Raw genomic sequence first — 14823 nt, forward strand, 5'->3', positions numbered from 1 at the left:
CTCTGTATCTACTTTGCTCCATCAAAACTTTTATGTAAATATCTTTAGACAACATATAGTTGCAGGTTTCATCAAACTTTATTCTTACAGACTTGTCCCATAACCTTTAGTGCAAGCGAGCCAAGTTTTGACTATATTACAAGCATGGCAAGTACGCGCATTAGCACTCACATGACTTCAGATGCAAAGACTTCCCGAAAAACCTCCAGGTTCTTCTGCCCGATTGGTCCAGCAGCATAGACAGCAAAAGCAATATTCTCGAACCACCCTGCGAACTCCTCACTCTCCAAAGCCATCTTCATCTCCTTTGCAACAACTCGTGGCGGACACCTATAAGCACCGCAACCCATAGCACCCAGCACCAGCCTCGTAACCCCTTCTCCCGCAGCCATCCTCAATACCAACAGAATCTTCTCCCTCAGATTCTCCAAATCCTCCATCTTAACGAAATCTTTTCTTCCCTCCGTAACAGCGGGTAGACACGGCGCCGCAACCGTCATGACAGCCACGACATGGCGCTGATCTACAGGCAACTCGGCGAGCCCATTATCTAGCGTGTCCCTGAAGACGACCACGTTGGGGGACATGACGCCTGCAATAGACCCTTTTCCCGTATTAGGCCAGGGGTACCATTCCGGCTTCAAAGTAGCGTACAGCGTGCTAGAGTAGCACAAGGCCTCTTCTTGCGTTCGCGAAAGCGTGTAGCGCCAGCCGCCGCCTGGTTCTATGTCGGAGGCTAGGTTTAGGACCCCGATTTTTCCGCTACCGGGGATTATTCTCGCGAGGGCGAAGGAGTCGCTGTTGTAAATTGCTGGAGGTGTTTGCGGGGCAAGGTTTGGGTATTTGGGTGATGTTTTAGAGAGAGGCGGGAGTTGGGAGGGGATGAAGTAGCTGGTGAGGGAGCCGCCTGGTGTTGATGCTGCAATTGATGAGGATCGCGCGATGGTGTCTTCGCAGATTGCGTGACGAGCTCCAAAATTTGCCATTGCGGTGCGTTGGATTTATACGTACCCCAGACTTGTTTTATCCTTCCTGCGTTGCTGGCAATGGTTTGAGAAAGATCTGAACAGCTGCGATGAAGTTTATGTGAACAAGTAGGCAGCAGCTTTGCAAATGTGGCGCAGCTACGGTTTAGTCGCTTACCATTGTTTTAGTATCGAACAATGACTCGTCAACGGTACTTAGGTACAGGGACGTGAAGAAATACGCTATGCAGATGTCTGTCCACCCTACGGCAAAAGGTCTTCAAGCTGTGGCTGCACCACCACCCAGGTATATCAAGGTGATCGCAAACCATAGCCACTGTGACTGTGCTTACATGAAACTGTTGCAGATGATTACTCATTGATATCAATCTCCTCACGAGCAATCATACAATCTATCTTCTGATAAGAACACGGTATACCTAAGTATCTTTTCACTACTATACTGCCCATCATACCCAACACGATGTCGCTCGAGTCGCCCCTGCTGCTATGTCTGTCGGAAACCACGCCTTCCTGACGGTACTCCCTTGATGTAGGTGAGATATCTGTACTTGCGACCAAATGAGTTTCAGTTATTGGTGGTAGTATAGGCGAAGAAAAAGATGCGGATAAGCTTTTTTGGCATAGCTTCTTTGTTACCTGGAGCTGTGGTGTCATCTTGCCCCGCCTTAGCTTCCACCTCGACCCAGTATGCTTCGACACCTCTTTCTCATACATTCGATACGTCGTTGCATGAGATATCGTGTAGTGATAGCGAAAGGTATCCAACTGAGGCATTGTGTCAGCACTGCTTCCGGATCAGGAAGGTAGATATGTGTTGGGGTCACGCCCAAAGTCCAGTGCCTGCATGGTGCCGTGTTGAGCCTGCGAATCAATGGATGCCTTATGTCGTATCAATGCTCTGAGTCATCGACTACAAGCTCCAAAATGATGGATCGTGCTACATGGTCGTTTGCCGTGTTCTACGTCTGAAGTGTACTGCTCCTGGAAAGCTTCTACATGACTACCATGCCACTTCAACTTCATCCAATGACGACAGAAGACACGCTGTCCTGGACACGAGTTCGCGCACTCGCCTACTACGGTCCGACACACGACGTAGTGCACAGCGGACCTATCAGCGAAGCCTCGATACACGGTGTAGCGGATGACCGCAAACGTGAGATTGAGAAACCAAACACATGGCACTGGAAGGTCGTAGACACAGATCTCGAGCCCAGCTCCGACGACCCATCAGATAACGGCGGGCGCACAATCGCTGTGTCAGTGTGGAGTATGCATAACATGCAAACAGGAGGGGGAGAAGAGGAGAGTATGCCTGGTTTCCTGCCTCCGGAACTGCGTCTCGATGTTCTGGGGTCATTGTTGGGTCCTCTACGGGCTGCTCAAGCCTCCATCATGGGCACATCGACGCCTTACTTTATGCTGAATCAGCTGGCGACACATCCAGATCATCAAGGTCGTGGGGCAGGGAAGTTGATGCTAGATTGGGGGATGCGGAAGGCTGACAAAGAGGGACTGGTGACATATTTGGATTCGACGATGACGGGAAGGCCTATATATGAGAGGAGGGGATTCGAAGTGGTCAAGGCGCTTGAGTGGGATCGTGTGCCTTGGGGCGGTGAAGGAAAGGACTGGCATGGATGTATGGTTCGGCGGGCGAAGAGTGTAGAGCAGTAGGCGTGTGCTGTGGAATAACGAAAGTGATAATGCAGGGCATGCTGTACCACGTCGCTGGATAGCCGACTAGCCGCCCGAATCAGCCGTAGTCCGAATGCGAACGCCCGGCTCGTGGGCTACCAACCCCGCAACCTGCCCTGCGCCCACGTTGCCGGGAAGCCAGCTGGTAGAGGCTCTTTGTTGGTGGGCGTGAAGTTTGGCCAACAGCTTGACGATAGCATAGATATTCAGGCCTTGGCGGCCAATGACGTATTCTCTCCTCTCGACGCGAGCGACAGGCGCGGGTGGTCTTTGGGGCGTGCGTGCACTGCTCAGCCTCGCAAGCTTCTCCGCGCCGCAATGGCCCAGTCCGTCCTGGTCCTGGTAACATGTCCGGGCGCGGGTTGGACTATGATGCACCTGGGCAGGGGACCTGGAGCCCGCCTTGCATCCTTCTACCAAGCCGCCCTTCACCCTCCCCCATAATAACGTAACGCCCGTGGACAGGTATCAGCAAGCTCTCTACCTACCCTCCCACCTTCATCGCCGTCCGCATGTCCGCGCAGGGCTAATCGAGGGGCATGGGACGCAACGCGCGGAAGCGTATCTCGTACGGTAAGTGTCGGCTGCTGCTGCGTGCGCCGTCGCGACTGACGCCTCCCCAGTGCTGCCACTCGCCAACTCGGCCGGAGGACACAGGCTCGGAGTCAATGGCTTGGCCGTCGACCCCCAGAACTCGATCCTGTACTCGGGCGGACGTGATGGCGTAATATGCGCATGGGACCTGCATCTCGACCTCGACAAGACCGACGCCGACGACGACGACAGCGACCCTTTTGCCGACTCCAACGTCGTCGACTCCAAGCCCCCGCCTACCCAGTTCCGCAACCAGGTGCAGGCGCACACCCACTGGATCAATGACATTGTCCTCGCCCAGAACAACGACGCCCTCGTCTCTGCCTCGTCCGACATCACCGTCAAGGTGTGGCGACCCGCTGCCACGGACAAACTCCCGCCTCAGACAATCGGCCTGCACACCGACTATGTCAAGCGCGTCGCATCGCCGGGCGGCAGCGAGAACTGGGTAGCCTCGGGCGGGCTGGACCGCAAGATCAGCCTCTGGGATCTCAATGGCGCGGGCAAGAAGCTGGAAATCGCAGTGGGCGAGGACGAGAATACCGCAAAGGGCTCCGTCTACGCCCTAGCAGCAACACCCAACCTCATCGCAAGTGGCGGTCCCGAGAGCATCGTCCGCGTGTGGGACGCGCGATCAGGCAAGCGCATCACCAAGTTTGTCGGACACACCGACAACGTACGCGACATCCTTCTCGCGCACGACGGCGACACCATCCTGACTGGCTCGTCCGACCAAACAGTCAAGGTCTGGTCCATGACGGCAGGTCGCTGCATGTACACACTGACCATGCACAACGACAGCGTATGGTCTCTGCATTCAGACTCACCCGAACTCGACGTCTTCTACTCCTCAGATCGCTCGGGCATAGTCGCAAAGAGCGATGTGCGCAACTGCGCCGAGATGGACGAGGGACTTTCGCTAGCAGTATGCCAGGAACACGAGGGTGTGAACAAGATCGTCGCAGCTGGCGATTACATCTGGACTGCCACGTCCAGCTCGAGCATCAACCGATGGAACGACGTCGAAACCGCGGCCGAGCTTGAGCTTCCCGAGTCGCACAGGTGGCAGAGAAACAGCGTGTCGACTATGCAATCGCGGATTCCCTCGCCTCCTGCTGGTAGCCCTCCAAAGAACGAAGCGGCATCCAAGATACCGCTCAAGTCTCTACTGCGCATGTCCAACACCGCACCCTTCCCACGAGCGCTTGCGACCAAGGACCCCGACGCATCCACTCTAGCCAGCGCGCGCAAACCATCCGAGGTATTAGCAGCCCCAGAGCACAGTGCTGTGGGAACTGTTCGGGCTCTGCCAGACTTCACAATCGAAGGGCAGAATGGTCTCATCAAGCACCACCTCCTCAACGACCGGCGAAGAGTCCTTACACTTGATACTGCAGGAGAAGTGGTTTTGTGGGATCTACTGCAATGTGCACCCATCAAATCTTACGGCAAAAAGCACATGGAAGATGTACTACCGGAGGTTAACACCCAGGACAGCGTTGCACACTGGTGCGCCGTCGACACAAGGATAGGAACCTTGACATGTATGCTCGAGGAGAACTACTGCTTTGATGCCGAGACATACGCAGACGAGCTGGACCTAGAGGAGCAGATTGAGTTCCGAGAAGACCATCGCATAAATCTTGGCAAGTGGATCTTACGCTATCTCTTCTCCAATCTCATCGACGAGGAGATCAAGCGCGATGAGGTCTTGCGTGCAGATTTGCTCAAGCAGAAGGAGGAACAGCCGCAGCCCAATCGCCCAACTAACATCGAGCTGCCAAACATGAACATAAACGGATGGAAGGATGCAACTTCAGGACCTACTTCGGGTTCGACTATCAAGGCCGAGAACGGATTGCGTCTGCCGCACACACCAGGTCTGGCTATCGGTCTAGCTACGCCAATGGCAGCACCAATGAGTGCGGGACGCAACTCTACCACCAACCCTCTGACTCCAACCAAAGAAGAAGGCTCGCAACTAGAAAAGACACAGACCCAGCGGAGCTCGACTCAAGAAGGTGGCGACTATTTTGGTTCCGCTTCTGCTACCAACGGTAACGGAAACGGAAAGTCCGCAGAGGCTACCAAGGAAGGCTCCACAGATTCAAAAGAAGAAACCGTACAATCACCTACCGAGGCCGACACGCCAGCGAAAAAGGGCAAAGGCATGTTTGGCAAGAAGTTCAACATGGGCTTCAGCATGAAGAAGTTCAGCACTGGCACAGCCGTCCCTGAGCCTGCCAAGCCTGCTGTTGACGAAAAGGCCGAAGACAGCGATTCGCGGTCTACCAAGACGAACGAGAAGACCATCGAAGACAACTTCTACGGAGCTCTTCAACGGATACAGCAGGGCTATGAGGAGCAACTTGCAGCCGGCGCAACAAAGTTGGATACGCAGATTGCGCCCAGTTTGCCCAACGAAACACCTGTACTAAAGCCACCTGCCATGACTACCATTTTAATCCAGGAAGATCGTCCAGACTCTGGCGGTGTGGCTGATCTCTTCGAGGGTAAAGTCGGCACCCTGGGTTCGCAGGCTGACCTCATTGAGAAAGCGGCACCAATGTGGTTGGCCGAAGTCTTGCTACGGGTGAGTTGATCATCTGCATTAAACTCTACGAATACCATGAACTAACTACGACAGAACCAACTCCCACCCAAGGACATAGTCAAAGTATCCTTCGTCCTCGAACCCTTTGGCAACGCACTGCCGTCCATTTCTTCCGACGGGTACATTCCCTTTTCCCTTCCCTTCGAAACCGCAGCCTTGGCTAATTCGAAACTCAGCAACAACCGTCTCAACGCAAACCGCATGCTGCGTGCGCGCAAGATATTGGGTTACGTGGCTGAGCGCATTGAACCTGCGCCCACCAAGGAGGATCTGGAAAAGCAGGCCGAGGCAGGTGGTGTGCTGAAGCCTGATGAGTATCTGGAGCTGTATTGTAATGGACAGGTAAGTTTTCTTGTTGAAATTTGTGTTTGATATTGGTCGATGAGCGATGCTAATCTTGGATAGTTGATTCCTCCAACGATGACGCTTGCTAGTATCCGCGCACACGTCTGGCGCGGTGGCGGCGACGTACTTCTTCTTTACAAGGCCAACGGCCGCAAAGAGATCAGACACGCTCCTTATCCTGGTCCGCAGTCTGGTGCCCCGCCCGGTCCTATACATGGATTGAAGGTTGGCGCTGGCTTGAACTCGGGACCGGGTAGTAGTAATGCAAGTGAGGGAAAGCAGAGCAGCGAGGCGGATAGGAGTACCAAGGATGCTGCCATGTTTGGACCCTGAGGATTGTTGGGGCTGGGTCGAGTTGGATAGATGGAAGGAGAAAAGGCGGCTAGAATGCGGCCAAGTTGTGGACGTTGGATATCATTCTTGGTTCAGAGTCAGAGTTTTGGATAGTGTACATAGCATACCTGCTTGCCAGTAGACTCACACACGAGTCGGTGGGCTCGGCCTCATGGGCCCAAGCAAGATGGAGTCGATACCATATGCAGTCATGGACATTCCGTTTGATGCCCGTCTCCCGGCTCATCTGAATAGTGAAGTAGAATGTACCATTTCAGTCCTCGCCTACACCACCCAAGGCATTACTCGCCCATTGGTATGAGCCAAGGAAGATGGCACCACCCACACTGATCCAGCCAACGCGCGGGCCCAGGCCCGCAAAGAAAGCCCCTGGACCCGATTCTCTCATGATAGTTGACAGCATAGTAAGCATAGGCTGTTTCTCCCGGGCAAGCATCATTCTCGTTTTCAACACATCCAACGGTGTCGTAACGCCCGCAGCCACAGCGCCCGCCACACTACCCAACAGTCCTCCTTCCCATCCACTAACCTCCGTCCTCCCTGTCCTAGCCATGCGCCACTTCTTCAACGCCTCCCAGAGCGGGAATTGGATGACCGTGAAAGGCACCTCACGGATGATCGTTATCGACCACCCGCGATACAATTCCATCCACACATGCGCCAACCCCTTGGTATGCCGCTGCCTAAGCACAAACGCGAGTGCCTCCCGTGAACTCGGATGCTGACTCGCCTGCGCCCTCTGCTTGATAACCTCTGTTGGTACACGTACAGCACACGCCGCGACCTCTCCCGCACTAGCTGCTAGCATGTGTACCAGAGCCTCTGTCCCGCCATCTCTTACGTCCTCTTTGTACGGTTTTCCCTCCGCGTTGTACTTGATCGTAGCCGGTACATTTTGGGAGAATGATCGTTTTATTGTGTCGTATGTTATGAAGAAGAGGGCGGCACCGGGAGCGGAACCGACGATTGCGCTGCCCACGCCGCGGTATATGCCATTGAAGCCGCCGGCTGCGGCGAAACCGGATGCAGATTGGAGACGGGTTTTAAGCGTGTCAAGAGGGTAGAGAGAGAGGTCTACTGTCGTGCCTGCCATGCCGCCGGCCTAGGGTGGGGTGTAAGTGGGCTGTTTTGTAAGAAATGCGAAGAGTCGCACCAAATCCGATATTCGGAGGTTGGGTGGAAAGGGATGGTAATATTCTGGTGGTGATCAGGGTAAGTACTTACAATGAGCGACCGCAAGTATGGCGACTCAACCCATGCTTGTGGTGGTGGTGCTGACTTGGAGTCGAGCGCGTGCAGCATGGTGGGAAAGTAATTCGAGACCCATGACGACGTTCTCGAGACGATGAGTTCCAGGAACGAAGCGTCTGTGCGCAAGCTAGCTGCACCTTCTTCCCGACTGGCTGGCTCTCTTTAACACTTGGAATACTTTTCTGACACAACTCCCGGTTTGCGAGATTGCAGATTTTTTTATTCGTATTCAGTGGGGGGATTTCATAAAAGAACATGGCGCGTTGAACGATGAGCGGTTCGGCTATCAGTGTCAGATGTCTGGCTAGCACGAGGGTTTCGAAATGCGATGTGCAAGAGAAGGGCCAGAATGAGGAAGTGCATGGGAACGTAGATTCTGCCGAATCAGATGGAGTGAAGGATGAAAGGACGAGGTCGGTGGCCAGCCATGATGGTGCACAACAACAGTCAAAGCAAGACGAACTGGAAAACGAAAGTGACGATCGCCATAGAGACAGCCGTTCATCGAATCCTTCAGACTCATCACCAGAATCAGAATCAGAATCAGAGTCCGGATATGGTAGTGATTCTATCATCTCAGACTCTTCGTTGGATAGCGAACGTTACATCAGCTGCATACAAGAAGCCCAGCTGTCACCAGACGGTAGCTGCGTCTTTACATCAGACTATAGCCGTCGGTTTTCTGTGTATCCTATCTCGAACGACATTCTAAGCCAGACCGTCGTCCAGAATCTCGCACCTTATGCATCTCTCCACTCCTCCGATCCTATATGGGCCTTTGCTGTCAATCCGCTTTTCAACTTGCAAGATGCCAGCAGTACGACTGTGCTACTCAGTCGACAAGACACCTATATCAGTCTACACAACGCGTTGTGGGGTACCCCGAGAGCTACCAACAAGGACGCCAGTCCCGCTACAAGTGCAGGGCCTGTGGATATATCCACCCCTCTAGCATCTTATAAACTAATCAATGGTCTCACTGAAGCCGTGGTCGCACCCATCAGTCTCGTCTACTCCAACGGCGCCACCCATTTCTTTGGAGGTGCAAAGGACGAAATCGCCATATTCGACCTCCAAGAAACCGACAAACCCATCCACACGATCCACACCATCCCCGCCAAGCGTAACAAACTCAAAGGCGGCGGCCGTGGATTCAAGGGTTGGGTCTCCGCCCTAGCTATCTCTCCACCCTCGCACACCTCGCATGACGGCCTCTTAGCAGCAGGATCACGGACCCGCTACATCGGCATCTACGACTCTGTCGGCGGCAACGAAATAACACATTTCTCCCTCCCAGGAACAACAAACGGCATCAAGTTTCGCAATGAGAAGCTCAATCACGTCATGGGTGATGGCGTTTCGTCTCTCAAATGGAGTCCTTGCGGCAAATATCTCTACGTCGCTGAGCGCAGTTCAGACGTCCTCCTCATATACGACGTCCGTAACTTTTCTCTCTCCTTGGGTTACTGCGCAGGGAGGAAGGCATTCACGAGGCAGAAACTTGGTTTCGATATCTGGAATGCTGGGGCCTCACCGTATGATATCGAGGGTCTCTCGCATGAGGTTTGGGCTGGGGGAACGGATGGCATGATCAGAGTTTGGAGGGATCCGTACATGAGAGAAGGTGCTGTGGAGGCTGATGATGTCGTTTCTGTAAATAGTGGAGGGGTCCCGGTCGTGGGATCACTCGTACATGCTTCGGGAAGTTTGGCTGTTGCTGCTTGTGGAACCATTGGAGCCAAGGAAGACATGGAGGGGAGGGGGTTCAAGAGGGGTGGTGGTTCAAGACCAAGGGTGAGGGAGTGGGGGAGTTTGGACATCCTAGGGTTGGGCTGATATGCTCCATAGGCTGTATAGAATGCCAGAACGAGCAAGCGGCTGGTTCAACATATCACTCAGAGTATACCAGCACAACGGAAAACTAGAGACTTAGCGTCATTCCATCCATCCGAACATGCGAGCGTGTATCATAAACCCCCGGGTCCGTGTTGGCACCACGCTCCAAACCTTCCAACCCTCAAACGGTCTAAGCATATTGAGCAGGTTGCGCACGTCCTCTCAGTACCCTCGGAGAATACACCTACGATTCATTACTGAATCCAACACCTTTTCTACTCTTGCCTATCTGAGTAGCCCAACGTCTGGCACGGTGACAGCGCAGAAGTCAAAAGAAACAAGCGGCCTATTGGAGAGCTTGCGCACCTTCTTGCTTGTTCATATATCAAGCCACAAATCATATCTGGAATCGACAGTGAAAGCTCAAATTCCCCTTTGCGGACTGCCCATGGTGTTGTAGTTTGGTAGCGCGTGCCTTAGGCACACCGGGCGATCGGTAAGTGATCTGACCCCTCAAAAGGAGATGGCAAAACAAACCATACCCGAACTCCAAGGCTGGACGCCTGAGCTGCTATCGACACCTTGGATTTATGTTGCCTAATTGGGCAAACACTGGTTTTGTTTGATGTACTGAGCCGGTGCATAAAAATGTCAGGTGAAGCTTATGACATCTGGAACTCTCCAGACGTCCCTAGTGCGAACTTTTTATTCTCCTTACGCCATCTGGAATCGACGCGAAAACGACGATTGCCCTTTCTGGCAATTTGTTGTGAGTGAGAAGATTTGAGTATGTGAAACGCTACTGGATCTCTGCCTGGATATGAAACCGAGGTCTACAGGCGGACGGCGGTGTGTGACATGTGCGCACTACGCTCCGGTTCCGTATGTGTCGGCATGGCCCAGAAAAAGATTCGCGCCCTGATCATCCTAGGCCATTGTGTTCGTAGTAAGGTCACAGTACAGCACGAATGCGTTGTCCTCAATCCAAACCTGTCCCTGCTCCCCGATCCAATAGCCGTGTATGTCAAGTCGCGTGACATGGACGACCCAAGCTTCATGACAAGACTACCGTTGCTTTTTAGGCGACGTGTCCAGTCGCCCGCGAGAATCGATGCTTTTCCTTCTTCCTTCCCTTCTCGGCGTCTATGACTACTTCGCTACCACGTTCCGTCAGCCACGTACCAGACCTCGACCCTGAGACCCGATTTTCGATTGAAGCCTCCATCCTGGTTCGTGGATCTTTTCCGATAGCGCAATCTACCGTAATCGATGCTTCTCTTGATACCCTTCCTCTTATGGTATATTTTGGCCGTTGGACGTACGGCAACCAAGCTCATTGAGTGCTAGAGGTGTAAAGGTGTCCCGGGAAACGGGTCTGACAGCCGTTGACAGTGATCGATGGTTGGTAAAGTATGTTTCCTGTTTGGGACTTGTGCGCAAATCGTAAGTCATGTCATATACCTGGTTATCGTGGTGTTGAGGAGTTTGTGAATCGCCCCCAGACTGAAGATTTAAGCGTATACGTCAGCAGAAGAGCATAGTAATCATTGGCGCGTGCGTGTCCTCTCAAGGCACTGTCGCTGCCCTACGACTGTGTTCCGTGGGGTGCCGAAGCATGATGCGCGAGCTCGGTGCGGTGTTGTGAGAGAGTTGGAGCGCAGAGGTTGCTACGCCTTTGACGTTGTAGCTATCATGACGGCACAAGATTGAAAGAAGCTTGGATAGGTGTAGCGACGTGGTCCTCAGCCTCGCACACCCTCGTATAAGCTTCAAGCTTGCCCATGATAGGCACATATCACCAATGAAGCAATACGGATCATGACGATGAGCGAAAGCAGTAATACGCATGGCAACCAAGTAACCTCGATTACGCGCAATGTCCAGAACAAGCGAGTTGGCATGTGCCGCGGTTTCCATGTTAGCGCAAGAATGACGTAGTGGCTCGCGGATGCTTGCGCAAATCCCGCCAGGAACACGACATTGCATCACAAGGCCCACGTTTAACCCTTCCTTTCACTCTTCCCAAGAACATCATCTTCACGACTGCATCTCCCTCCAAACACTCTGTAACACTTCAAAAACGAAACGACACCTCGATTGATATCCTAACAACTCTCCCAACATGGATGTACGTATTCCAGCTCTGTTGATGAGGGATGGTGTTTGCTCAACGAAGAGAAGCTGACATGAATACCAGGTCTACTACTTTTACTCTTATGGCACTGCCGCATGGCTGGGTAAGCTTCATGCCATCTATCGAGGATACCGTACAGCTTGCTGACAGAATTCAGCAACCCAAGCCGCGCCTCTCATTGCGTCCCCAACAATGATAGTAGCACTGTTGTCACCCGAGGTCCGCGAAGCCTCCAGTATGTACACTCTAAAAGTCAAGAATGCGAAAAAGCAGGGGGTGCTAACGAACATGATTAGCTCTCGAGGTCTACTTCTCCCGCTCGCTGGGGTTTTCGCTCATCGCACTGGGCATCATGACGGTTCTACTCACGGGCTCTGTTCCACTCTCTAGTAGACTTTCCGAGGGTACGACTTTCTTACTTTGTTTGCAAAGTCCGCAACTAACACATATCCAGGAGCGACGACCAACGCCGAAGACCCCAAAGCCCCCTACGCGCTCCCCACCCTTACCATAACCGCAATCTTCCATTCAGTCGTCGCCTTCTACGGCTACGCCATGTGGACCAAGGTTGGTGTCATGTCTTTCGGTCTGGCAACGCTCGGCTCGGGCTTCCTGGCTATGATTGCGCTTTGGTGCATTTTGTTCGCTAGCAGCAATGGCCGCATTAGCAGGAAGACAGGTGCTGACAAGAGGACATCTGGATTCCCGTTCAAGAACCAAGAGGCTGAGAAGAGGAAGGCTAGGTAAACGCATATACTCAGCTTTTGTCGAAACATGGTCGATTGTGAAAGTTAACAAGCCATGCTTTGGGCGGAGGTAGGGGCATGGAAGGGATGTCTGCAGCGCTCAAGCAACAATGGGCAAATGGGCATACAATGGGAGTTATGCATGGAAGCGGGTATTGAAATATGGCATCAAAAAATCGCCAGACACGGATTAAGCCAGGCTGTACACTATGGAAGCATCAAATGAATTGGTATCTTTAATCTTGAATGTACCCAGAGACCGTGAACCGTCGATCTACCCCATAGTAATACACGAAAACTGTCAAACAAACACTAGAAGAGTGCGCCTATTTCCCCTTTCAACATTGAATCCCGTCTTTTGATTCCGCCTAGCCAGATTATCTTCCAAGCTCAACGCTGCATTAGTGTTGGAAGGCCGCTTATGACATGTCCATATATGGTGGCTGGTAACCCGCAACAAAACGATAGCGGACGAACTCCCAGGGGAAAGCTGGATGAAATAGGTCGAAGCAGGGAGCCTGCCTGTATGCTTTGCGGCCCGGTCCTTGAGCATTCTAAGCAACAGGGACTTGTGGGTGGAGCTCATCGTGGTGCCGAGGCTCCGCTGGAGGCGGCCTAGGTGGCTGGAGCTCATCCTTGATCTGTGGTCGCTGGGCCTGTACAGTCTCGTCTCGCCACCACGGTAGCTTTCCGTCCTTTGGTGCCATTGGGAGGGACTTGGCGGGAATGATGTCGTTCTCCACAGACTGCCAGCCCTCCATGTCATCTGGCATGCCTTCCTCGACTCGTCGCCGCCGCTCGGTTGCGGCTTGTGCTTCCATGAAGTTCTCGAATAGAAGCTCCTTGGCCTGCCATTCCTCCTGACGCACCTTCTCTAGCTCCTCAGCTTCGGCGCGCAGTTGTTCGCCTTGTTGTGTCGCCCAAAGCAGTTGCCGACGTAGTAGCTGGAATAGGTCTGGGACGGGTTTCGAGAGTTCTTCGGGCGTAAACTCGATGTCCGGTGGGAACTGCACAAGCGTCGGCGCGCTTGGGTTTGCGAGGTCTTGCAGGTAGACGACGTTGTTGTGTGCGTAGTCGGCATCTGTTGCAGGTGCGTTGGGCGGGATTGTTGCGCTGTTCGAGGGGTGGGAGTGTGAGGATGGGGAGCCGGGCGTTGAGGCCTTGTCGTGTGGCAGCTTCTTGGCCTCGTTGTTCAGGACAAGCTTGAGGCGCTGCTTGTTGTTTGTGGGGTTGGATGAGTGGTGTTTGGGAACAGGATCAGAAGGACGGAGGGCTTCGGTCTCGTGGACAGTTCGCATGTGCTTGGCCAGCGCGTCGGAGCGGGTGAAGGAGCGGTCGCATTCTAGCAAAGTTTAGTATACTGGGGGAGTCGAGACTGGGGCCGTGACGTACCGGGAAGCGTGCAGTAAAAGGGCTTCTCCCTCGTGTGAGAGCGCATGTGTGCCCTTAGCGCATAGCCACTGGCGTGTGGTATGCCTTTCCTCGTGCAGTCGCTCCACTCGCAGCTGTACTTCTTCTGCCTTGTGCCAATGTGATCGTCGTGGAGATGCTCGACCAGGTTGTCCATGTTCTGGAGATCACCCGCTGTGCAGCCGTCCCACTTGCAGACGGTGACCTGTTCCTGGCCGTAGTCGTCGTCTTGCGACATGCCCGGGTGGTGGTGTGGCGACGCGGGAACAGAGCCATCCGTGTCTTCAGACAAATCGCCCTCTTCTTCGGGCGGCATCGTGTTGATGTGAGGTGGTGAAGATGGCGCGCGAATGTTCAGACGTGGTCGCTTGCTTGGGCGCGGGTCGTGGTCAGGAGTGGCTTCGTACTGGCGGCCTTTGATGTCTTCGGGAAAATCATCGCTGCCGTACTCGGAGAGCTCTGAAGGGGAGTCCATGTTGGCGGTTTGATGTGAATGTTCCAGCTGCTCTGGGCGCGTTTGGGGGAGGTGAGCGTGACGACGGCTGGCGCGTTGGACGTCTAGCGGAGAGGTGCATTGACCAGCCGTTTAGCTTCCGTCGCATATTTTGGTCAGCTCTGCGCATCTCACGTCCTTCTTCCACACTTCTTCACCATAAACATCTACAGGTAAGTTTTTTGCTAGTTCCTTCGCCCCGTCTTCATGATGATCTATTCCAGAGTTCTGCAATTCTCAAGAGTCGCTTCACGGCTGCTCGAATGTGGATTAGCTCTACACTACAATTCTTTCTGATCTACTACTCTCATACACATTAAGCTTGTTGCATTACAACTACAGCGCTAACATGCTTCAGA

At 53.4% G+C, this 14823-nt stretch overlaps 7 protein-coding genes across 7 annotated transcripts; 4 read left to right on the forward strand and 3 right to left on the reverse strand.

Annotated features, from left to right (window-relative positions):
- Positions 1–167: 167 nt before the first annotated feature.
- On the reverse strand, positions 168–986 carry J4E82_005044 (uncharacterized protein; the record flags this gene model as incomplete). The annotated part of the gene is made up of 1 exon (XM_051731315.1): positions 168–986. One exon carries the CDS (start codon positions 984–986, stop codon positions 168–170), a length of 819 nt encoding a protein of 272 aa, XP_051588996.1.
- A 1029-nt stretch (positions 987–2015) lies between these two features.
- On the forward strand, positions 2016–2666 carry J4E82_005045 (uncharacterized protein; the record flags this gene model as incomplete). The annotated part of the gene is made up of 1 exon (XM_051731316.1): positions 2016–2666. The coding sequence occupies one exon, from the start codon at positions 2016–2018 to the stop codon at positions 2664–2666; it is 651 nt and encodes a 216-aa protein (XP_051588997.1).
- A 339-nt stretch (positions 2667–3005) lies between these two features.
- On the forward strand, positions 3006–6573 carry J4E82_005046 (uncharacterized protein; the record flags this gene model as incomplete). The annotated part of the gene is made up of 6 exons (XM_051731317.1): positions 3006–3013; positions 3223–3260; positions 3311–5874; positions 5929–6014; positions 6072–6237; positions 6301–6573. The coding sequence occupies 6 exons, from the start codon at positions 3006–3008 to the stop codon at positions 6571–6573; spliced, it is 3135 nt and encodes a 1044-aa protein (XP_051588998.1).
- A 274-nt stretch (positions 6574–6847) lies between these two features.
- On the reverse strand, positions 6848–7896 carry J4E82_005047 (uncharacterized protein; the record flags this gene model as incomplete). Its single annotated transcript, XM_051731318.1, has 2 exons — positions 6848–7696; positions 7819–7896. 2 exons carry the CDS (start codon positions 7894–7896, stop codon positions 6848–6850), a joined length of 927 nt encoding a protein of 308 aa, XP_051588999.1.
- Positions 7897–8115: 219 nt separating this feature from the next.
- On the forward strand, positions 8116–9681 carry J4E82_005048 (uncharacterized protein; the record flags this gene model as incomplete). Its single annotated transcript, XM_051731319.1, has 1 exon — positions 8116–9681. One exon carries the CDS (start codon positions 8116–8118, stop codon positions 9679–9681), a length of 1566 nt encoding a protein of 521 aa, XP_051589000.1.
- Positions 9682–11803: 2122 nt separating this feature from the next.
- On the forward strand, positions 11804–12562 carry J4E82_005049 (uncharacterized protein; the record flags this gene model as incomplete). The annotated part of the gene is made up of 5 exons (XM_051731320.1): positions 11804–11809; positions 11879–11918; positions 11973–12050; positions 12112–12219; positions 12270–12562. The coding sequence occupies 5 exons, from the start codon at positions 11804–11806 to the stop codon at positions 12560–12562; spliced, it is 525 nt and encodes a 174-aa protein (XP_051589001.1).
- A 553-nt stretch (positions 12563–13115) lies between these two features.
- On the reverse strand, positions 13116–14446 carry J4E82_005050 (uncharacterized protein; the record flags this gene model as incomplete). The annotated part of the gene is made up of 2 exons (XM_051731321.1): positions 13116–13903; positions 13954–14446. The coding sequence occupies 2 exons, from the start codon at positions 14444–14446 to the stop codon at positions 13116–13118; spliced, it is 1281 nt and encodes a 426-aa protein (XP_051589002.1).
- Between the last annotated feature and the right edge of the window lie 377 nt (positions 14447–14823).

The sequence above is a fragment of the Alternaria postmessia genome, assembly GCF_024291825.1.
Source record: "Alternaria postmessia strain BMP 2775 chromosome Unknown scaffold_25, whole genome shotgun sequence".
NCBI lineage: Eukaryota > Fungi > Ascomycota > Dothideomycetes > Pleosporales > Pleosporaceae > Alternaria > Alternaria postmessia.